Source organism: Brassica napus, chromosome C4 (genome assembly GCF_020379485.1).
Source record: "Brassica napus cultivar Da-Ae chromosome C4, Da-Ae, whole genome shotgun sequence".
NCBI lineage: Eukaryota > Viridiplantae > Streptophyta > Magnoliopsida > Brassicales > Brassicaceae > Brassica > Brassica napus.
In genome coordinates this window covers 6,548,936-6,574,323 of record NC_063447.1, presented here as the reverse complement: position 1 = coordinate 6,574,323, position 25,388 = coordinate 6,548,936, and the positions used below count along the sequence as shown (strand labels likewise).

General features: G+C 36.5%; 3 protein-coding genes and 1 long non-coding RNA gene across 4 annotated transcripts; 2 read left to right on the top strand and 2 right to left on the bottom strand.

Annotated features, from left to right (window-relative positions):
* Positions 1-8,297: 8,297 nt before the first annotated feature.
* Positions 8,298-11,032, top strand: LOC106450979 (inorganic phosphate transporter 1-4). Its single transcript, XM_048753470.1, has 2 exons — positions 8,298-8,551; positions 9,267-11,032. Exon 2 carries the CDS (start codon positions 9,279-9,281, stop codon positions 10,881-10,883), a length of 1,605 nt encoding a protein of 534 aa, XP_048609427.1. The 5' UTR covers positions 8,298-8,551; positions 9,267-9,278; the 3' UTR covers positions 10,884-11,032.
* LOC125585085 lies at positions 10,788-21,872 on the bottom strand. Its single transcript, XR_007321962.1, has 2 exons — positions 20,606-21,872; positions 10,788-13,779 (listed from the first exon to the last, which is right to left on the bottom strand). It is a non-coding gene; the product is annotated as an uncharacterized LOC125585085 (long non-coding RNA).
* Positions 14,128-20,426, bottom strand: LOC125585083. Its single transcript, XM_048753472.1, has 3 exons — positions 20,300-20,426; positions 20,151-20,210; positions 14,128-19,563 (listed from the first exon to the last, which is right to left on the bottom strand). Exon 3 carries the CDS (start codon positions 19,068-19,070, stop codon positions 18,018-18,020), a length of 1,053 nt encoding a protein of 350 aa, XP_048609429.1. The 5' UTR covers positions 19,071-19,563; positions 20,151-20,210; positions 20,300-20,426; the 3' UTR covers positions 14,128-18,017.
* LOC125585082 (inorganic phosphate transporter 1-4-like) lies at positions 20,603-23,677 on the top strand. Its single transcript, XM_048753471.1, has 2 exons — positions 20,603-20,694; positions 21,912-23,677. Exon 2 carries the CDS (start codon positions 21,924-21,926, stop codon positions 23,526-23,528), a length of 1,605 nt encoding a protein of 534 aa, XP_048609428.1. The 5' UTR covers positions 20,603-20,694; positions 21,912-21,923; the 3' UTR covers positions 23,529-23,677.
* Positions 23,678-25,388: the final 1,711 nt, after the last annotated feature.

Below are 25,388 nucleotides of genomic sequence, written 5' to 3'. Positions count from 1 at the left end.
AACACAAGTTGTAGTCTGGTAGAAGTATCATTTTGTTTAGACTATCAAGAATCTTTCGAAAATCGGCTTGATATTTTTTTTGGCATTGTCCAGAACTAAATATCTTTTGAGTCGACATTTTACCAACTAATTATAATTATTTTCTTGAGGTTTTGTCATCAGTGGTTCACAACGTCTCCAAAACCAAAATATTTTTGTTTGGACGTTAAAAGGATAATTAGTTTAGGATCATCGTTCAAATATAATTATTGTCCACGTGGACAGTAAAACAAATAAGAATAATACTATACTAGGTTAAGATCCGCGCTTTGCACGAAATCAACATATATATATAAATTATTTTATGTATTAAATATTTTTACATATTATGAAATAATTAGTATATATTAAATAATTAAAGTTCAGTAACTATTAAATATATAATTAAATTGGTGCGAACATATAAATCAATTTTATTAATCCAATTTTTTTTATATTTGATAGGATATGTAATTAAATTTTAATGATACTAACATAGATAATATATTTTAGTATATTTTCAATATTAATGTCTATTAAATGATGATTTCTACTCATATAGTTTTTTTTTTATTATTTATATCTTTTATAGAAAAAAATTTAAATTACTGATAATAAAATTTTCATTGTGGGATTAATAGTTCTACTAATTTATAATTTAAAAAAAAATAAGTTGTCAATGATCGTTCAAAACTTTTATCACAAATATTGTTCAAAGTAAATTTTGATACTAAAATATTGTATTTTATATGGTTTATAGTTTAATTTAAAATGATATATATATATTAATCTTAATAATTAATTAAATTAGACTTTTTACTTATATAATTTTTGTAATCATTTGTATTTTGTCATAACAAAATTTTTAAACCATGGATTATAAAATTTGAATGTGAGACTTTTAACAGTTTTAGTAATTTATAGCCGTTTGTAAAAATTCAAAATATAACATATACATAAAAATCTAAATTTTTATTATATTGTTATTGTGGTCGTTTAATTTATTTAATAGTTTAAAATTAAACAAATATGATAGAAGATACACTATTTTTTATCAAATCTTTATTATTCAAAATCATTAATTGCATATATACTTTAGCCAAATTAGGCAATTCCGTAAAATTTTATTTATGGAAATAATAAAGTACATTAATGATGAATTTATTGTTAGTTTAATAAAAAGTTTATTATATAATTAGATGGACCAACATATTTCTCTAATTATTCTAAGAATCATCATAGTGATGACATGTGACTATAAAAAAAATTGTAATGTTTCTTAGATAATATACAGGGGATATTGTTATTAATCTCACCCCATGGCTCTCACCACATGCACGCATCCACCTTCCGTCTTAATTTATTGGGCCAAAAAGAGTTGACCATTTTTCCGTCCACTCTATTATTGCTGACGTAATCATTTATGAAAATTAAAAGACGAAAAGAAAATTATCAGCAATTTTTGGTGTGGACTGGATATTATTTTCTTCTTCTTATCTTTACTTTTATCAGTTTCTTCTCGTCTCGTTTTCTAATTTCTAGAGTAATTAAGATTCTATTACAAGATTCTCTGAGAAAAGAAAAGTCTAATGTTCTTTATAAAAGCAAAAGACATTTAATGGTTTAACTTTTATTTGATTGGTTAGTGTAACAATCGGAAGAATGAATTGCAGCAAGTATGAAGGTGCAATGGAAATATGGTTCGCACCCATGAACTAGGGATAGAGCATGACAGTGTATATTTAAGCTTTAAAACAAAGATACATATTTTGTAACAATTCTTGGACTGAAATAAATTTTACATTCTTTCAGAAAAATTCGTAAAAATGAAGTTTAATTAAAATCAATATAACGTTAACAGTTTCTAAGTGTTTTTTCTACTTATTTTGATGAATTTCAAAAGTTTGTGTGGTTTTATCAGTTACTGAAAATAGGTAATTCATGTAGTTTACAAACCTTAGAAATATGTCAAAACATTTCAAACTATACTTTAAAATTCTGTAATAAACCAGACTGTGGAAATAAAATAAAAGAGTAATAGACCATCTTGATGTTAACTCACCAAGTCTAGATTGACTTTTTCTTTTTGTTTCTAGCAACTCTTTATTACAGATTTTTTTCAATGAAAATCATTGATTGGCTTAGACGGTCTATCCAACCGTATATATAGGAGAAAATGGAGTCCTGGACTATGAGTCCATCACTCAATTAGACATCAATTCAAAATATCTTGTTTTTCTATGTGAATCAAACATTATATACACCAAAGCCACAACTGTGGTTAGAACTTCATATATCATTGTGAAGAGTTTTAGTAAATTAATTGTAGTATTCGTTTTCTGTTCTAATAATGGTCTCCATGTGTGGATGCAGAAAATTTAATACTTAATCTAACTCCATTATTAGATAAAAAACTATCTAACAGACATATCGATTAAACCTTGCGTAAATTGTAGCGGATCCGTCCAATGTGAACGATGGAAAGTGGACATTATAGTCAGCTTTAGAAGCAATAACATTTCAACACATGGACGTAAGATTTTTTTTTTTTTTTTTTTTTTTTTTAACACAAGACGTAAGATTTCAATACCAAAAACATCAACATTTAATTAGTCAACTCTGATATGGATAGAGTCAAGCAATCAAATTTATTTTTTTCCGCTTGTTGGTACTGCTAACGTCTTAGGCGGGAAGAAAAAGAAGGAGACAATAGTATTGTCGGGTCCTACTGATTTATCATACAGAAAATCACATGAACTGAAATAAACAATTGCCTTATTTATCATACACAATACTGAAGCTAGTTTTGTAGTCAATGCCTTATTTCTTTTGTGGGAAGAGTTTATTGATTGTTAATTTACCGTGGGTTTACCGGGATATCTCCATGATCTCTAGCATCCTTCGCTTTGAAGGGAACTGTATTACCTTCAATCTCATTTATCAGAAATGTTTCCCCTCCAAACTTTAAATGGAAGTGTAAGTCTATATCTATAACTGGTTTTCTATTTTGTGAGATATAGCGGATTTTAATTTTGATAATATTCCAAATGTGGATTGGGTGTTAACGTTACATTTCAAAGTGACTAAATCTTAAGAGTCTGGCGGTGATGCGTAATTTTCTTCGACACATTCAATCATGCTCTAAATTTGCTCTCACTCTACCTTAGAAGTTTAATTATCGTTTATGCTGTATTGTTCTATGTTCGTGGAGTTTAGAACAACTCTCTCTTTTATTATAATCCAAAAGTTTAAAGTTCAAATGAAGGTTGTGTTAAGAGAAAATAAAAAATAAACAATTGACATACTAATAATAACTGAATTAAAATTTACCAATTATTTAAAATACAACTAATAACATACAAGCAAGTAACAAGGAAATCAGCAGATACTATTCTCCTATTTTTTCGTTTTGGGGTCACCAATCCCAATCGTTGACGACGGGCACCCATACTTTTTCTGCACTGTGGGAGGAAAGTAAGCTTTGACTGTATTGTATTTCTAGAATAAATATTTATTCTAATTTTACTCTCTTTTTTTTGTAACACAAATTTTCATTCAAACTTTATAAAACCCTAAAAGTAGAATCCATTACATATTTACATTAGTTTCAAGCATCAAAGTTTACTTTGCCAAAACATCAACATCTTTTATTTTTTTTTCCCCGAGAGATCCACCTGAATTGGATCAACTAAAACTCTGATATTAGACTAACAATATCAGATACTATTGGATCAATTCAAACTCTGATATTACTCTCTCTTTTTTCTAACAACTCTGATATTACTCTAGTTTTACATTTACTCTATATTCAGCCAAAAGTTTACCAATCAGGTTAATTATTAATTTTTACCTTTTCAGCAACTTACCGTGCACCAAGTATAAAACACTATTTAACTTTTACTCTATTTTTTTTTAAATAGGATTTACGCTGGGTTCTATTTTTCTCAGTCGTAAACTTTATATGTTTTTATACAACAAAAGTCATCATGAATGGAAGGAATTACATTTTAAAACGAGATCAAAATTAAATGGTAACTGAGAAATAAGGTTGACAATTTTCTTCTTTTTTTGAAAAAAATTATATTCTTTTTTAAATTAGAGGGAAGAAAAATGATTCGAACCCAGGTTGGATCAGAAAATATCCTTAAGCTCAACCACTGTACCAAACTTAACTTTGTAGGTTAACAATTTTCCAAATGTAGAATTTTGAAAAAATGTAGCTCGTAATGTAACTCTCTAGGTAATTTCATGTGTTTTGTGATATATATTTTTTTTTTTTGATAATCCAGGGGTTCCCCGCTTCACGGATCATTCCCCTGGATCCGGTCAAGCAGCGGTCCACTTCACCCGGGAGGGCTGTACCTGGGCTAGATCGAATCCAGTACCGTTTTGGTGTCCAGAAGAGGCAGGGTAGTTTCCGCATGGAGAGGAAATCGAACCCGGATGGTGGTTGCCACCACATTCTGTAGGTAATTTCATGTGTTTTGTGATATTTTTTTCAACTAGAATACATAATAACTATCATTAGTCAAATATATCTTAACGATTTTTTGGAACTATTCTTTACGATTTTACCTCATTTATTTTGTATATAATCGAAAAGGATTAGCAGCATATAAACATGCATGGCAAATCCAGTGGCCAAATTAACATCGAAGTATTAATTCTGTCTCAGGTTAACAAGTTAGAATTCAATGCCAAAAACAATACTATTTTCCACTCTTTCTATTTTATATTAAGTGTCATTTCTATTTCATATTAAGTGTCATCGTAGAAAAAAATTTTGTCATAAAATAAGTATCATTTTTTACTTTTAATGCAAAATTTATTAATTTTATTTAGTAATTTATTATATATTTGTTGAAATATGGTTAGGTGTATAGATAATTATACAAAACTAATTGTTTCATTAATCTGTATGCACAAATCTAAAACGACATTTAAAATGAAACATGGAGAGTATATTGTATAGTATAAGTTGTTTTATATGTATTTTTGTTTTAAAATAGAGATATACGTTTGGTCAAAAAATAATAGAGATATACGTTATTTTTTCATTCTAATGAAATTTTTATATCTATTGCATGGATGTTATGTGAAACTCATTAAAATATGAATTTTTTTTATCATTAGTTAAATTATATGATTTATATATTAAATGATATCTTAATGCATAATAGCTTTTAAAAAATATCTTTAACTACAAAAATTTATATTATTAAACAGAGAGAGTATAATTCACCATTTTATGGATCAAACATTCATTTTTTTATTACAAAAAAAATCATTTTCGCTCGTCTTTAATGAACAGTACTCAATGTAATCAACTGGTGTAAATTTAGTATGTTGTCGCGGTATGTCTTTAATAGAGCCCAGTGTTACAAACACGTTACGAAGTCGGTCGATAAGAAGCCAATTTCTAGTTCTCGAAACCACACGCATTTTCTTCTAAAGTTTGCAGTCATATTTTCCTATAAGTCGAAAGAAACGGTATTAGTAAGGAAAACAATATATGATGCAAATTATGTATTTCAAATTTATCGTCAATCATAAATGAAAAAATTGTGTATATATGTACATCTCCACCATAAAATTCTTTCATACATCACTATAAAATTCTTTCACGTGAAAGACATATATATATATATATATATATATATATAGAGTGTTATACTTATTGTATAAATCATTTTTAAAAAACAAGGGTCATTACTGTATAACACATTACATAACAATATATGGAAATTAAGACCCCATGAAAAAAACTTGCTGGGTCACGTAAGAGAAAGAAGATTGCCGGGCTTAAAGCAACTAAGCAATATACACTGGAGATGCATTAAAGTCTCTTAGAGCATGCGCAACGCTGAAACTCATTGAAATCCTTAGCGACAAAGGCATTTTAGATTAATCCTAGATATTTTAGATTTTTATTTAAAAAAAAAAAAAAGATGACCATTCACGGGCCGCCACGTAGTCGTGGGGACCCGCAAATAGTACAAGGATTCAATAAGAAAGAGTCTTTATTTATGAATTTTAAGGGTTGAATCTTTAGTTTTTGGTGGAGTCTTATTTAATTATTTTTTTCCTAAAGACTCCCACTTAAGGATTCCCGTTGCGCATGCTCATACTGACCCATTCCACAAGTCATGAGCCTTGCTCACACCCTACAATAGGGTATTATTCCCATACGGCCATAAATTACACTATTAAATAAATAAATACCATTGTAGTCTAGGTCTCTGGATATACATATCATGCAGTTTATTCGCCTAAAAAAAGTCCGTACATATCAAAAAACACTGAACAAAATTAAAATAATTGTTTGCCGTATTGTCAAGAAAATCTGCTTGTTGCATCAATCTTGATTTCTTCTTCTAGATTATCTTGTTCACGTCCCTAAGTTTATTCTTATTTAATTTTCTAGTTATTATTAAACCTTTATAAGGTAGTGTGATCATGAAATCTATACTATTATTTTTAAAGTAATTTGGCTTATTTGTCATCTTCTCCATAATTTTAGTTAATTTACTTATTTGTCATCTTTTCCATGATTTTAGAATAAATCATTAGTTTAACTAATATTATTATTAATTTTTATTTATTTTGATATCTATGTATTTATCATGATATTTAAAATCATGATAAACATGAACCTATTTTATCGATATATATGCTAATATTTTTTAAAAAATATATTTTAATATATAATAAACATGATATTTATGACATTTAATTAATAAATAGATATTAATAATACATACCGATAGTATCATCATTACTTTTCTCTCATTTATAATTTTAATGACTAATATTATAGCTAAAGCTAATTTCTCTGATTTTTACTGAAAATATTGATCAAATACAAATTATTATAAAATTTATATATAACTATACTAATATATCTGAATTAATCAGTTTATTTAGTTAATTTGCTTATTTTTCATCTTTTCTATAGTTATAGGATAAATCATTAGTTTAATTAATATTATTATTTATTTTATTTATTTTGATATATATATGTTTATTAATTATTTATCATGATATTCAAAATAATTAATAAACATTAACATATTTTACCAATATATATATACTAATATTTTTTAAATATATATTTTAATATATAATAATCATGATATTTAGGAATTAATAAATAGATATTAACAATATATACCGATAATATCATTACTTTTCTCTCATTTTATAATATTAGTGACTAATATTATAGCTAATTTCTATGATTTTTACTGAAAATATTGATCAAATACATATTATTATAAAATTTATATATAAGTATACTAATATATCCGAATTAATCGGTTTCTTTTGTTTATTCGGTTTGATTCCTTAATATATTGAACCATATTCATATACTGATGTTTTCTAAACATAACATCTTCGGTACTTCCAAATCCAAACTATTTTCTCTATTTCGGTTTGGTTCGTTTTTGAATGATTTGGTTTTACCAGATTGAACACTCCTAAACTATTGTTATTTGTTAATGTTTTATATTTGTGGTTTTTTTATAATCCTTATAGTACCACATGATTTCTTTTCGGTCCAAATACAATATGTGTTAATTTCACATACAAAATTTTCTTATTTAGTTATTACAATAAAAAAGATTTTGGTTCAAAATCTACATCACATAAATAAAAATATGACACAAAATAATGCAATTTAATAAATTGATTACCAATATGAATATTGAAATTTTATAATTTATAATAATTTAAAATTTGTATCTAATTTAATTATTACTATTTTATTAAAAAAATTAGAATTAAAAATTATTAGATGTATAGATATATTGATCCGCAGAAGGTGCGTACATAAACATTAATATTTTTAATTAATGATTGTCTCGAATTAGACAAACATAGTGTAGTTTTTTTTATAAGTAATCAAAGTTTGACGACACTGCTAATTGAATTCATTTTTTATAAATATTTATTTTGTTTACATCTATTTTGACTATATCAGGATTTAAAACTTATATCTGCCTCAATAACATGCCAGGGAATAGGCATCTAGTGACTGTATTGAATGGTGAAGTCCCAATATTTTAAAAGCTCCGTAAATGTAAACACAATTCATGGTCAACTACAAGTACAAAAACAAGAACTTTTTATTATAGTGAAACAGCTGTTTTAGATAATAAAAAGAATAATTACAGCAAAACAGAAGCATCCTGTCCTAATAATACCTAAACGAAGTAAAATAAAAAGTTGTAACAAAAAGAGAGGAAACATATTAAAGACAACAAAAACGGCGTCGTTGGAGGGGAATATACCGAAACAGAAAATGGAATATGTCATTGGAGTTGCTTATAAAAGCTCGTTTCATAACGCTTGCAATTTGTCCTTGTTCATCAACAGCTTCAACGCTCATTTCACTTCCTCTGCCTCTCTCTCTCTCTCTACATTTTCCCCAGAAATTAATGATCATTTCTCTCTACACTCTTCTGACATATACCTTAAACACTTGATCAGATCAGTTCTAACACACGTAAAAAGAAGATTGTTGTATATTCATGTAAGTCTTTCTTTTCATTTGTGTCTTTGGATGTTTATATATAATTTGGTAACTGTCTGGATGCAAAATGATGTTAGTTAGGAGTTAGGACGATATCGAATTGTGTTCTCCAATTTTCTTGGATCATTAGTTAGGATTATTCATCTTGAAAACGTATTTGTCTGATCTTATCTCCCCCTGAATAGAAGACATCTGTATGTTAAGTGCATGGATCCAATTATTCGCAAACAATTAGTAACGAAAATCATGTTACGATAATAAAAAAAAAAATAATAATATCTTCAATTAAGTGTTTTCAATAAGAGGGAATACTATATTTAGTTTGATGACCAAGTGTGTCCGCAACTAAGACAAACCAACTTGCTGTCTTACTCTCACACAAGTGTGGGTAACGTGTTCAGATTCAGATGTCACAAGTCAACCTTTGTGGGTAACTATAGACTAAAGACAGAATAGTAATCGTTGAAAATTCATATAAATATATATGGATCTCCCATTTCCTCGTTTACTTTTGAATAATCGGTGACGTTGGCGTAAAGACAAAACAATAGGAAATTATTTTATTTACTTTTTCGGAAAATTTTAGTCCAAAAATTAGGAATCAATTAACAAAATCTTTAAAAACTCTTGACTTGACTTTTATCATCAATTCATCTTCTTATATGAATCATTGTTACTCAAAGTTGCTAATGCTGAGTTCTTGATGAAATTACAGAGGTGAACAAGAATGGCTGGGGATCAGTTAAAAGTGTTGAATGCACTCGATGTAGCGAAGACGCAATGGTACCATTTTACAGCCATCATAATCGCCGGAATGGGATTCTTCACCGACGCTTACGATCTCTTCTGCATCTCTCTTGTCACCAAGCTCCTTGGCCGCATTTACTACCACGTCCCAGGCTCCGCAAAGCCCGGGACTCTCCCTCCCAACGTTGCTGCTGCCGTCAACGGTGTTGCCTTCTGTGGAACCCTAGCCGGTCAACTCTTTTTCGGGTGGCTTGGAGATAAGCTCGGGAGGAAGAAAGTTTATGGAATGACGTTGATGGTCATGGTCCTTTGCTCTGTCGCCTCTGGTCTCTCTTTCGGACACGAGCCAAAAACCGTGATGGCCACGCTATGTTTCTTTAGGTTTTGGCTAGGGTTTGGGATTGGTGGTGACTATCCTTTGTCCGCAACAATCATGTCTGAATACGCTAACAAAAAAACTCGTGGAGCGTTTGTTTCTGCCGTTTTCGCTATGCAAGGGTTTGGTATCATGGCTGGTGGCATCTTTGCTATAATTATCTCCTCTGCTTTTGAAGCTAAGTTCCCTGCCCCGGCCTATGCGGAAGATGCCTTGAGATCCACGATTCCTCAAGCAGATTTAGTATGGCGTATAATCTTGATGGTTGGTGCTATCCCTGCGGCCATGACGTATTACTCAAGGTCCAAGATGCCTGAAACCGCAAGATACACAGCTTTGGTTGCTAAGGACGCAAAGCTGGCTGCTTCAGACATGTCTAGGGTTCTGCAAGTGGAGATAGAGGCAGAACAGGAGAAAGTGGAAGAGATCTCAAATAATAAGTCCAAAGCCTTTTCCTTGTTTTCCAAGGAATTCATGAAACGCCATGGGCTTCATTTGCTAGGTACCACATCAACATGGTTCCTTCTCGACATCGCTTTCTACAGTCAAAACCTTTTCCAAAAGGATATTTTCAGCGCAATAGGGTGGATACCTCCGGCTCAAACTATGAACGCGATTCAAGAACTTTTCAAGATCGCACGCGCGCAGACTCTCATTGCCTTGTGTAGCACGGTACCTGGTTACTGGTTCACAGTTGCTTTTATAGACGTCATTGGAAGGTTTGCGATTCAGATGATGGGATTCTTCTTCATGACGGTGTTTATGTTTGCTTTGGCTATTCCATACAACCACTGGACTCACAAGGAGAACCGAATTGGATTCGTTATCATGTACTCTTTGACGTTCTTTTTCGCTAACTTTGGACCCAATGCTACAACCTTTGTTGTACCAGCGGAGATCTTCCCAGCCAGGTTCAGATCCACCTGCCATGGTATCTCTGCTGCATCAGGTAAACTAGGTGCGATGGTTGGTGCGTTTGGGTTCTTGTACTTGGCTCAAAGCCCTGACAAGAACAAGACAGACGCAGGATACCCTCCAGGTATTGGAGTCAGAAACTCGCTTCTCGTGTTAGGTGTGGTTAACTTCTTGGGTATCCTCTTCACTTTCTTGGTACCTGAATCTAAAGGGAAGTCGCTCGAGGAAATGTCCGGTGAAAATGAAGACAATGAGAACACAACAAGTGATAGTAGAACGGTCCCCATTGTGTAGTTTGATTTAATAAGTCTTTTTGTTTCTATTTTTCTCTTATCTTTTTGTTTCTAGCAACTTAAGTTGTTCTTCGTTTGATATTTTGATGTTCTAACGCTATTGAAATCAAAATGTTTGTGTATCGATTTTAAAAGAAATGTTCTCCTTCATTGTTACTTTTTTTTATTAATGCAACAAGTGAGGTCGTTACTGAAATTTAGTGCCGAATAATAATTGCTGAATTAGTAGCTAAATTCTGAGCGGTGAGAGTTCATTGTTACAAACCTATGATTTATGAGTTACACATGGTGAATAAATTTTAATAATCCTTTCGGATTTTACATATGGATGAATTTTAATAATTCATCCATATATATATATATGAGAAAATGGAGTAGCATAGATTGATGGACTAGGCATAAATTCAAAATATCTTGTATATATTTTTCTACATGAATCAAACATTAATGATAAGATAACGCCGGAGCCACAACTTCTTGTGGTCCTCAATCTATTTATCAAGCTTTTCCTCTTAGGGGGATGCTCTAATTTGTACTCATATACTTGAATAAAGTCTAAACGTTTCAAAATCAACTCCAAAAAACTGGTTATAATCTCATGATGTGAAGGGTACTAAGATTGTATTCGTTTTCTCTTGCTATTAATGGTCTCCATGTGTGGATGCAGAGGATTAAACGCTTCATCTAACATCATTATTCGTTTTCGCTTGCTATTATAGTGGTCTCCATGTGTGGATGCAGAGGCTTAAATGCTTCATCTAACAGACATATAATCTACATAATAATAGTGTGATTAATTGATTAGACCTTGTGTAACTAGAAAAAGGATCTGTCCAATGTGAACGACGGAATTGTGGACATAGAAGTCACCTTTACAGGCAATAACATTTCAACACATCGACGTAATATGTCATACCAAAGACATCAACATTTAATTAGTCAACTCTGATATGGATAGAGTCAAGCCATCAATTTTAATATATTTCGTTTGTTGGTACTACTTGCTAACGTCTTAGGCCCGAAGAAAATAAAAGAATACAATAATTTATAAATAGTTTTTTTGAACCAACTTTCTAAAATATTACTAATAATTTATAAGTAACGAGGAACTCAAAACATTTTTACTATTCTCAAAAAAATTCGCTTTGGGATCGTAATCATCGGTCGAACACAGGCACCCATAATCCATCATATCATCTAAAAATAAATATCGTTTTTGCACCATGCGAAGAACGTAAGGCCTTGAAATCTTGTGTTTTTTACAACAAAAGTCATCATGAATTGAAGGAATAACATCTTGAAGTGTCATGGAAATTGAATGATAGTTGAGCAATCAGGTTGACAATTTTCCATCTTTAAGTCTGTAGCTAATTTCATGTGCTTATGTGATTTTTTCAATGTAGCATACGTACTATATTAGTTGTAAATTTGTTTACCATTTTTATGCGTTTTGCTATGTAATCGAAACGGATTAGCAGCAGATAGATATGCATTATTATTCCAATATGTTTTTAGGGTACCATAAACCAGCATTTTTATGGATCAAACATTTCAGTTTTGGTCTTCTTTAATAAAATAGATTATGAAATCAACTGGTGTAGATTTCATAATATTTTCGCCAAATGAAAAAAATTGTGTTTGTATATATAACTCCATCACGAAATTATTTCACGTGAAAGACATGTATATAGACTATAGAGCATTACTAAATAGTATTATTGTATTTTTTTTAACACCATTGAATTATTTTATAAATCATTAAAAACGAGGGTCATTATTGTATAAAATATTACTACATAAGTACATAATAATAATAGATGGAAATTAAGATGCCATGAAAAAAAAACTTGTTGGGTCACGGAAGAGAAAGAAGGTAGCTTGCTGGGCTAAAGCAACTAAGCAAGATACACTGGTATTTCTGGAAATGCATCAAAGTCTCTTACTTGTCAGATACGAAACATACCATTCCACAAGTCATGAGCCTTACAATAGGTGTTATTCCCATACGGCCTGGCCATACCCAAATAAGTACAGTTGAGATTGTCGTATGTACTCTGTAGATATAGATATCATGCAGTTACTCTTCTTTCACTTTAAAAAAGTTTTGTACATATCAAAAATCACTAATTTTTTTTTAAAAATTGTTAAAATAACCTTTTGCCGTAAAATAACTGTTTGTTGTATCAATGTTGATTTCTTCGTTTAAATACTTTTGTTCACGTCCCTAAGTTTATTTTTATTCAAATTAAAAGTTATTATTACAACTTTATAAGATAGTGTGTCATCAAATTCTAATATTTTAAAATTAAATGATTGTCTCGAATTAGGCAAACATAGTGTAGTTTTTTATAAGTAACCAAAGTCTGACCACACTGCTAAATGCTAACTGAATTCATTTTGTTAGAATTTTTTAACCCCTATTTTGACTCTATTAGGATTTAAAACTTATATCTGCCTAAATAACATGCCAGGGAATAGGTATCTAGTGATTGTACTTAATGGTGAAGATCTCAATTAATATTATAAAAATACCTCAAAACCTCTGTATCTAAGTACAGTTCATGGTCAATTACAAGTACAAAACAAGAACTTATTATTATAGTAAAACAGCTGTTTTTAGATAATAAAAGAATAATTACAGCAAAATAAAAGTTGTAATAAAAAGAGAGAAAAAATATTGAAGATAGTAAAACGGCGTCGCTAGAGGGAGAATATACCGAAACATTATCTCTTATAGAGTCGCTTATAAATGGTCGTTTCAAAACGCTTGCACTTTGTCCTTGTTCATCAACAGCTTCAACGCTCATTTCACTTCCTCTCCTTCCATCTCTCTCTATTTTCCCTAGAAATATTCCATCTCTCTCTATTTTCCCCAGAAATAGAGGAAACTAGAGGACCTTTGTAACGGCCTTGGCCCGATGAACCTTATCAAATGCTTTACCCCAAACCTTTTCGTTCAAAAACTCTTATTAAAACTCAAATTGTCTTACATAGAACCAAACTCAACAAAACTGAAATGTCGAATAAAAACTTAAGAAGAAATTGTTGAAAGAAAGGAGTCATAAATGAAAGACTCGAGAAAACACTTGCATCATACGGACATCTACTCCCGCTCCCTCTCGGCCCTACCTGTAAAAAGAGGGGTGAGTACATAATACTCAGTGAAGGTAGGTTCTACGAACCCACGAGCTCAACTCAGGAAGAGCAAACAATCACAAGTCATGAGCTAATAAGATCTATTACACAGAAACCCATACTACCCGACATAAACTAAAAACCCTACAATGCACATCCTTTTCATCTTTTCGTCCTTTTCATCAGTGGGTAGCCCCAACTAGGCTTCTACCCCATATTCTTGTGGATTGACCACATCTCCTATGGGTGCTTCCATATTCTTGTGGATTGGCCACATCTCCTATGGATACCTAGCGTGGACTACTACCCCACATACTTTCCTTAGACTCTCTATATGATCCCTTATTCATACTTATTCTTACATCTTTCACTTATCATTCACAACACGTCTCAACACCTTATCATCATATTCTTGACCACCCTAACATGCCTACGTTCTTATCACTTCAACACGTACTATCGTCTAGACAAGATCAATCACATATCACATCACACATACACACAATATCTAGAACTGATTAACAAAGGACTAAGTCCCATTGGTTACTCAACATGAGGCAAGTTCACAGCCAAGTCCTCACCTTAGCTTTTTGCAGAAGTAGATCTGGATCTAGGTTTGGGGAACAGTCACTTCTCGAGATCTGATTTGAGAATCGGATTCACACAAGAGAGAGATGGGTTTAGAATCTGTCATTTTCCAATGACTTAGAGCTAGAGATCTTAGTTTTACCTTTAGGGTTCAGATCTCAGTTGCTTGCACGAAACTGAATCAAGGAGGCGGCGGCTAGGAGCTCGGTTGCGGCGGCTAGGGCTTCGCTGGCGGCTGGCTTCGCCGGAGATGGAGCAGCGGCGGCTTGAGGCGGAGGCGGCGGCGGGGTTCTGCTCAGGCAGGGCTTCGCTTGCTGTCTCTCTTGTGGCTGAACCCTAGGGAAACTTCTCCTTTTATAAGCAATGGGAGGGGTTATGTCTAGGGTTTCTTCTCCTTGGGCCTCCTGCACTTGAGTTTCCTTTTGGGCCGGGCCCGAGATGTTACAATTCTCCCCCACTAGAAAAGGATTCGTCCCCGAATTCTGGACCTCCTCCTGGTCCCGTTCCGCGTTTCCAAAAATCCCGGGGTAGTTAACCTTCAAATGCGACTCATGTTCCCACACATCCTCGTGGATTCCATCCCTCTCCCAACGTACGAGAACCACCTTATCCTTTCGTCCCCGATTATTTACTTCCTTTTCCTCCACAATCTTTATGGGTTTGCTAACCAAGGTCAAGTTACGTTGCGCATCCGTAGGCGGGTGCGGCAAGATCAGCTCAGGCTCCCTTACAACCTTCCGTAGCACGGAGATGTGAAACACGTCATGGAAATCTGATAGTTCCGGCGGTAGGACCAGCCGATACGCGACTGCACCAATCCTCTCCTTTATCACGTATGGGCCCATGTATCTGGGTCTCAACTTTTTCAACTTTCGGTTTGGGTCATTCCCTCGAGAGGTTCTCATTTTCAAGTACACCTCATCCCCTACTGCAAACTCTAGTTTCTTCTGGTGTTTGTCGGCGTAACACTTCTGGCGATCGTGTGCTGTTTTCAATCTGTCTCTGAGGAGTTCTACTTGCTTGATCGTTTCTCCAACTAGTTCGGGGGTCATATCTCGTTCCTCCCTCACTTCGGTCCAACATAAGGGGGTCCTACAGGGTCGCCCATACAATGCTTCATACGGGGACATTTCATATGAGAACTCCACCAATGGTAGATATTCGCTCCATTTACCTCCCCATTCCAAAACACTCGCCCTCAACATATCTTCAAGTGTTTGGATGGTCCTCTCGGATTGTCCATCCGTCTGTGGGTGATACGCGGTGCTAAGGCGAACCTTGGTTCCCAACGCTCTTTGAAACGCCTGCCAGAAAGTTAAGGTAAACTTCGGGTCCCGGTCGGATACTATGCTTACCGGTACCCCATGCAACTTCACTATGGTGTTCAGGTACTCTCGAGCTAAGTCCTCAGTCTTATCGGTGGTTCGTATAGGTAGGAAATGAGCCGTCTTTGTCAGGCGGTCTACTATCACCCATATAGCGTCCTTGTTTCTCGTGGTCCGTGGTAGCCCCGTGACGAAATCCATTGTCACCATATCCCATTTTCATTGTGGTAAGGGTAACTCCTGCAGCAGTCCTCCTGGAACTCCGCGCTCCGCCTTAACCAGCTGACAGGTCTGACACCGGGCTATCCACAAGGCGACATCTCTCTTCATTCCTTCCCAGTGATAGTACCGCTTCAGATCTTGGTACATTTTTGTCCGTCCCGGGTGAATTGCGAACCATGATTGATGAGCCTGTGCCAGTAATTCGTCCCTCAAGTTCCCTCCCTGTGGTACGCACACTCGGCCTTTAAACAGGATAGTACCATTCCCAGCCGTACGGTACCCGCTCACCTCCTTGTCGACCATCCCTTGGAGTGTGGAGTCCGTTTCCTGGGCCTTACTGATTCGACTCAGTAGGTCAGCTTGTTCCACAACCTCTAACCCGGCGCCCTCCTCGTTCACGGTCGTCGCACAGAGGTGTAGTTTCGTTAAGGCCGTGGCGAGTTCCTGAGTTTCCTTTGCTCCGGAGATGTCTGATTTCCTTCGGATTAAGGCATCTGCCACCAGGTTTGCCTTCCCGGGGTGGTAATCGATGACCAGGTCGTAATCTGCTAGTAGTTCCATCCACCTGCGCTGCCGTAGGTTCAAGTCTCCTTGAGTGAACACATATTTCAAACTCTGGTGGTCCGTGAAAATTTGCACATTTTCTCCGTATAGATACGATCTCCAGATTTTTAATGCGAATACCACTGCTGCTAACTCTAAATCATGTGTCGGGTAATTAGACTCGTGTTTCCGCAGTTGTCTGGACGCGTAGGCGATCACTCTTCCTTCCTGCATGAGTACGCACCCCACTCCGACCCCGGAGGCGTCAGTGAAGACCACAAATGGCACCCCCGGTCTAGGTAGGACTAGTACTGGGGCTCTAGTCAGCATGTCCTTTAGTTGTTTGAATCCCTCCTCGCACGCCTCTGTCCATTCGAACCTAACCTCCTTGTCCGTAAGGCGGGTGAGTGGCCTGGCTATTGTGGCGAACCCTAAAATGTACTTACGGTAGTATCCTGCCAACCCGAGGAAACTTCGTACTTCTGTTGCGTTACTTGGTGTTGGCCATTTTGTGATCGCGGTGATCTACTCGGGGTCCACGTAATGGTTCAAACACATCTGCATACTCTGCTGCTACAGGGATATTTCCCAGATCTGGCGTTTCGGTCTCACCCACCATTTCAATAGTGGCTAAAAAGGCTTCTCCTCCTTTCCGGATTGCTTCTTCAGCATGGGCCATCGACACCACAGTTATTCCAGTCCTAGTTCTCATTCCTCTGTACACGATTTGCCTCCCATCAAGCGGAATCCTAACGCATGCTTTGGCACACTCGACCACGGCTCTGTGTTGTGCTAGCCAATTCATTCCCAAGATCACCTCGTAACGCCCCAGTTCTAACTCCAGCAGGTCTCCGGGTAAATTCACTCCTGCGAGGATCACCGGTACTTCTTCATATCTTCCCCTCGTGGCCATTTTCTCTGTTCCTGCCGTCTCGACTCCCGTCCCCATGGGGTTGAAGTTCCCCTTAAAGTCCCACTCACGTGTAAGTCTAGGGCTTACAAAACTGTGAGTTGCCCCGGTGTCGAAGAGAGTGAACGCTGTCACTCCTCCGACCGCGACAGACCCTACACAACACTAACGCTAAGCTACACGACTACTAACAGTTCTTTTCATATAACATAATCGTAGCGTTAAATCAAAACATACCCGCGATTGGTTCGGCTCCTTCGCGACCCTCGACGGCGTACGCTCTTGGCCCTGCGGCTTGCCCTCTCTGCTGTTGGGGTTGCGCCCCTTCCGCGTTTCCTCTTTGGAGTGTTGGGCACTCCCACGCCTGATGTCCCTCCTGGCCGCAGCGGTGACAGCGCCTGCGTTGGGCCTGTCACTCCTTCGGACAATCCCTCGTCATATGGCCGCGCTCGCCGCAGGCAAAGCATGCTCCTGCTCTGCACTCCCCCGCATGGAATCGTCCACACCTTTCACATGCGGGCCTTAACGGGGCAGGCTCAGCCGCGGGCAGTGCATCCCGGGGCCGTTTGGCACCCCGGTTCTGGGAGTTCTGGTTCTGTTTTCGTTCTTCCTCGAGCCCTGATTCCTGTTCTGCGGCTTTCTCAATCAGCTCATGGACATCACGATATTCCCTCACGTTGAAGCTATTCCTCAGTTCCACTCTCATGCCTTTGAGGAAACGGCGGATTAAGTCGTGATCACTCAGGTAGTGACCCGCAAATCTCCGAAGTCGATTGAACTCGTCTCCGTAGTCTCGTACATTCCTTGACCCCTGACGGATGTCCTGAAACTTGCTTTCCATCGCGTCCATGGCTTCTAAGGGGAAGTACTTCCCATTGAACGCTTCCAGGAAATCATCCCAGGTCAGTCGTATCCCGTGTGACCTTTCGACCACTTCGTCCCACCACACTAGTGCGTCGTCCTTAAGATAGTGAGCAGCCAGGTCCCTACGGAACTCCGGTGGGCACCTTGCAGAAGCAAAGTTCCTCTCGAGTTGACGTGTCCAGTTATCCGCGACAATTGCGTCGGCCTTTCCATTGAAAAACTCCGTCTGCATACTCTTCATGTGTCTCAGCATGTCCCAGTAGTTGGGGCCTGGGGCGTGCACCACCGCAGGCGCTGCCAGGGGTGGTTGCGGTGGTGGCGGATTCTGGGCCACCCCAGGTGGTATGGGGTTGTCCTCCGCCTCTGCGGCGGCTTCACCATTGGGCAATTGACCCCCATAGGCGTCACGGTATCTTTGAAGTTCTGCCAGGAGCGCTGCATTCACCACGTTTGGCATTTCCACTGGGTTCCCATTCTCGGGTGCGCCCTCTCTTCGGCTTTCTGCCTCGCTGGAGGCTTGAGACGCAGACCTGGTGACCCGTCGTGTCGCTCTCGGGATGGCCGCAGCTGGCCTTGCAACTCTGGCATTCTTGGGAGGCATTCTGTTGACAAGTGAAGGAGTATTAGCTACGGTTCTACTCGTATTCTATTGTCCACCGAGTGAGCTAGGAGTTCTGTCCGAGTGGTGCATTTTTTTTTTTTTTTTAAAACTCCTTTTTAAAACTCCTTTTTGAAACACTTAGAAAAACGTTCGGAAGAAGTCCTTTTGAAACCCCTTTTTTTTTTTTTTTTCCTACTTCTACCCGACCCTGCCCTTCCCACCCGGGACAGCACCGGGTGGGTTTAACCTGGCTCTGATACCAATTGTAACGGCCTTGGCCCGATGAACCTTATCAAATGCTTTACCCCAAACCTTTTCGTTCAAAAACTCTTATTAAAACTCAAATTGTCTTACAAAAAACCAAACTCAACAAAACTGAAATGTCGAATAAAAACTTAAGAAGAAATTGTTGAAAGAAAGGAGTCATAAATGAAAGACTCGAGAAAACACTTGCACCATACGGACATCTACTCCCGCTCCCTCTCGGCCCTACCTGTAAAAAGAGGGGTGAGTACATAATACTCAGTGAGGGTAGGTTCTACGAACCCACGAGCTCAACTCAGGAAGAGCAAACAATCACAAGTCATGAGCTAATAAGATCTATTACACAGAAACCCATACTACCCGACATGAACTAAAGACCCTACAATGCACATCCTTTTCATCTTTTCGTCATTTTCATCAGTGGGTAGCCCCAACTAGGTTTCTACCCCATATTCTTGTGGATTGGCCACATCTCCTATGGGTGCTTCCATATTCTTGTGGATTGGCCACATCTCCTATGGATACCTAGCGTGGACTACTACCCCACATACTTTCCTTAGACTCTCTATATGATCCCTTATTCGTACTTATTCTTACATCTTTCACTTATCATTCACAACACGTCTCAACACCTTATCATCATATTCTTGACCACCCTAACATGCCTACGTTCTTATCACTTCAACACTTACTATCGTCTAGACAAGATCAATCACATATCACATCACACATACACACAATATCTAGAACTGATTAACAAAGGACTAAGTCCCATTGGTTACTCAACATGAGGCAAGTTCACAGCCAAGTCCTCACCTTAGCTTTTTGCAGAAGTAGATCTGGATCTAGGTTTGGGGAACAGTCACTTCTCGAGATCTGATTTGAGAATCGGATTCACACAAGAGAGAGATGGGTTTAGAATCTGTCATTTTCCAATGACTTAGAGCTAGAGATCTTAGTTTTACCTTTAGGGTTCAGATCTCAGTTGCTTGCACGAAACTGAATCAAGGAGGCGGCGGCTAGGAGCTCGGTTGCGGCGGCTAGGGCTTCGCTGGCGGCTGGCTTCGCCGGAGATGGAGCGGCGGCGGCTTGAGGCGGAGGCGGCGGCGGGGTTCTGCTCAGGCAGGGCTTCGCTTGCTGTCTCTCTTGTGGCTGAACCCTAGGGAAACTTCTCTTTTTATAAGCAATGGGAGGGGTTATGTCTAGGGTTTCTTCTCCTTGGGCCTCCTGCACTTGAGTTTCTTTTTGGGCCGGGCCCGGGATGTTACAACCTTTCTCTCTGCACTCTGCTGACATATACCTTAAACACTTGATCATATCATATCCCACACACATAACAAGAAGACTGTTGTATATTCATGTACGTTTTTCTTTTCATTATGTTTTTGGATGTTTATACATAATTTGGCAATTGTATGGTTGCAGAATGCTGTTATTTTGTCCATTCTGCCTCTTCTATCTCGGTTAGGTATTTGTCAGTAGTGATTTTGGATCAATCTGAGCTTCATTTGTTTGTGATTCTCTTATTATTGCTTTAAAAAAAATTCAAATTATGTTTTCCAATTTTCTGGATCATTAATTAGGATTCGTTTTCTTGAAAACGTATTTGTTTGATCTTATCTCTTCCTTAATATAGACATTTTTTATAAGTGCATGAATCAGATGATTTAGAAGCACATAAATAACGAAAATTATGTTACTCTAATAAAAAGAAAATAAAAATATAATGTCTTCAATAAGAGGAAAAACTATACTCCGTATTTAATTTGAGGAGTAAGTGTATCCGCAATTAAGACAAAACAACTTGCTCTCTTACTCGTGAGAAATTTTGGTATCGTGTTCAGATTCATATGTCACAAGTCAACCTTCGTGGGTGACTATAGAATAAAGATGATATAGTAATCGTTGAAAATTCATATAAATATATAGACCTCCCATTTCCTCGTTTACTTTGAAAGATTTGTTACGTACGAGTGAAGAAACCAAAATAATATAATCAATTATTAATTTATTTTGGAAAAGTCGAAAATCTTGGAATCAATTTTTTTAATACAATTTACATACTTAGTTACTTTCGTTTCTGCATAATACGGTTTAATAATAAATAAAACACTTGACTTTTGTCATCGCTTCATTTTCTTTTATATTCTGTGAATGCTTATTTGTTATTTTACATGTAGACTATGTAGTTTACTAATGGCTTTAGAATCGCCAGTTACCACCTTACTTCAGGCTTGATCAACATACATTACTCTCTCTTTTTTCTAATATTAGGTCAACATACTTTATGGCTTGTGATTATGAGATAAACGAAAAATGAGAAATGAGAAATAAAACTCATATACTATAGTAATGATAACATGAAATTTCAAGTGGGGTTTAAATATTTAATTCTTTTTGCTTTTAAAATTGCCTAACTTAGTTCCAAGTTGGCCAACTGCTTTAATGTTTGTAACGAACTCTTTCTTAGTTCCAAGAGATAGTTTTTACTATTATTTGAAAATCTACGAGCAGTCGTTCTTATATGAATCATTGTTACTCAAAGTTGCTAATGCTGAGTTCTTGATGAAATTACAGAGGTGAACAAGAATGGCTGGGGATCAGTTAAAAGTGTTGAATGCACTCGATGTAGCGAAGACGCAATGGTACCATTTTACAGCCATCATAATCGCCGGAATGGGATTCTTCACCGACGCTTACGATCTCTTCTGCATCTCTCTTGTCACCAAGCTCCTTGGCCGCATTTACTACCACGTCCCAGGCTCCGCAAAGCCCGGGACTCTCCCTCCCAACGTTGCTGCTGCCGTCAACGGTGTTGCCTTCTGTGGAACCCTAGCCGGTCAACTCTTTTTCGGGTGGCTTGGAGATAAGCTCGGGAGGAAGAAAGTTTATGGAATGACGTTGATGGTCATGGTCCTTTGCTCTGTCGCCTCTGGTCTCTCTTTCGGACACGAGCCAAAAACCGTGATGGCCACGCTATGTTTCTTTAGGTTTTGGCTAGGGTTTGGGATTGGTGGTGACTATCCTTTGTCCGCAACAATCATGTCTGAATACGCTAACAAAAAAACTCGTGGAGCGTTTGTTTCTGCCGTTTTCGCTATGCAAGGGTTTGGTATCATGGCTGGTGGCATCTTTGCTATAATTATCTCCTCTGCTTTTGAAGCTAAGTTCCCTGCCCCGGCCTATGCGGAAGATGCCTTGAGATCCACGATTCCTCAAGCAGATTTAGTATGGCGTATAATCTTGATGGTTGGTGCTATCCCTGCGGCCATGACGTATTACTCAAGGTCCAAGATGCCTGAAACCGCAAGATACACAGCTTTGGTTGCTAAGGACGCAAAGCTGGCTGCTTCAGACATGTCTAGGGTTCTGCAAGTGGAGATAGAGGCAGAACAGGAGAAAGTGGAAGAGATCTCAAATAATAAGTCCAAAGCCTTTTCCTTGTTTTCCAAGGAATTCATGAAACGCCATGGGCTTCATTTGCTAGGTACTACATCAACATGGTTCCTTCTCGACATCGCTTTCTACAGTCAAAACCTTTTCCAAAAGGATATTTTCAGCGCAATAGGGTGGATACCTCCGGCTCAAACTATGAACGCGATTCAAGAGCTTTTCAAGATCGCACGCGCGCAGACTCTCATTGCCTTGTGTAGCACGGTACCTGGTTACTGGTTCACAGTTGCTTTTATAGACGTCATTGGAAGGTTTGCGATTCAGATGATAGGATTCTTCTTCATGACGGTGTTTATGTTTGCTTTGGCTATTCCATACAACCACTGGACTCACAAGGAGAACCGAATTGGATTCGTTATCATGTACTCTTTGACGTTCTTTTTCGCTAACTTTGGACCCAATGCTACAACCTTTGTTGTACCAGCGGAGATCTTCCCAGCCAGGTTCAGATCCACCTGCCATGGTATCTCTGCTGCATCAGGTAAACTAGGTGCGATGGTTGGTGCGTTTGGGTTCTTGTACTTGGCTCAAAGCCCTGACAAGAACAAGACAGACGCAGGATACCCTCCAGGTATTGGAGTCAGAAACTCGCTTCTCGTGTTAGGTGTGGTTAACTTCTTGGGCATCCTCTTCACTTTCTTGGTACCTGAATCTAAAGGGAAGTCGCTCGAGGAAATGTCCGGTGAGAATGAAGACAATGAGAACACAACAAGTGATAGTAGAACGGTCCCCATTGTGTAGTTTGATTTAATAAGTCTTTTTGTTTCTATTTTTCTCTTATCTTTTTGTTTCTAGCAACTTAAGTTGTTCTTCGTTTGATATTTTGATGTTCTAACGCTATTGAAATCAAAATGTTTGTGTATCGATTTTAAAAGAAATGTTCTCCTTCATTGTTACTTTTTTTTATTAATGCAACAAGTGAGGTCGTTACTGAAATTTAGTGCCGAATAATAATTGCTGAATTAGTAGCTAAATTCTGAGCGGTGAGAGTTCATTGTTACAAACCTATGATTTATGAGTTACACATGGTGAATAAATTTTAATAATCCTTTCGGATTTTACATATGGATGAATTTTAATAATTCATCCATATATATATATATGAGAAAATGGAGTAGCATAGATTGATGGACTAGGCATAAATTCAAAATATCTTGTATATATTTTTCTACATGAATCAAACATTAATGATAAGATAACGCCGGAGCCACAACTTCTTGTGGTCCTCAATCTATTTATCAAGCTTTTCCTCTTAGGGGGATGCTCTAATTTGTACTCATATACTTGAATAAAGTCTAAACGTTTCAAAATCAACTCCAAAAAACTGGTTATAATCTCATGATGTGAAGGGTACTAAGATTGTATTCGTTTTCTCTTGCTATTAATGGTCTCCATGTGTGGATGCAGAGGATTAAACGCTTCATCTAACATCATTATTCGTTTTCGCTTGCTATTATAGTGGTCTCCATGTGTGGATGCAGAGGCTTAAATGCTTCATCTAACAGACATATAATCTACATAATAATAGTGTGATTAATTGATTAGACCTTGTGTAACTAGAAAAAGGATCTGTCCAATGTGAACGACGGAATTGTGGACATAGAAGTCACCTTTACAGGCAATAACATTTCAACACATCGACGTAATATGTCATACCAAAGACATCAACATTTAATTAGTCAACTCTGATATGGATAGAGTCAAGCCATCAATTTTAATATATTTCGTTTGTTGGTACTACTTGCTAACGTCTTAGGCCCGAAGAAAATAAAAGAATACAATAATTTATAAATAGTTTTTTTGAACCAACTTTCTAAAATATTACTAATAATTTATAAGTAACGAGGAACTCAAAACATTTTTACTATTCTCAAAAAAATTCGCTTTGGGATCGTAATCATCGGTCGAACACAGGCACCCATAATCCATCATATCATCTAAAAATAAATATCGTTTTTGCACCATGCGAAGAACGTAAAGGCCTTGAAATCTTGTGTTTTTTACAACAAAAGTCATCATGAATTGAAGGAATAACATCTTGAAGTGTCATGGAAATTGAATGATAGTTGAGCAATCAGGTTGACAATTTTCCATCTTTAAGTCTGTAGCTAATTTCATGTGCTTATGTGATTTTTTCAATGTAGCATACGTACTATATTAGTTGTAAATTTGTTTACCATTTTTATGCGTTTTGCTATGTAATCGAAACGGATTAGCAGCAGATAGATATGCATTATTATTCCAATATGTTTTTAGGGTACCATAAACCAGCATTTTTATGGATCAAACATTTCAGTTTTGGTCTTCTTTAATAAAATAGATTATGAAATCAACTGGTGTAGATTTCATAATGTTTTCGCCAAATGAAAAAAATTGTGTTTGTATATATAACTCCATCACGAAATTATTTCACGTGAAAGACATGTATATAGACTATAGAGCATTACTAAATAGTATTATTGTATTTTTTTTAACACCATTGAATTATTTTATAAATCATTAAAAACGAGGGTCATTATTGTATAAAATATTACTACATAAGTACATAATAATAATAGATGGAAATTAAGATGCCATGAAAAAAAAACTTGTTGGGTCACG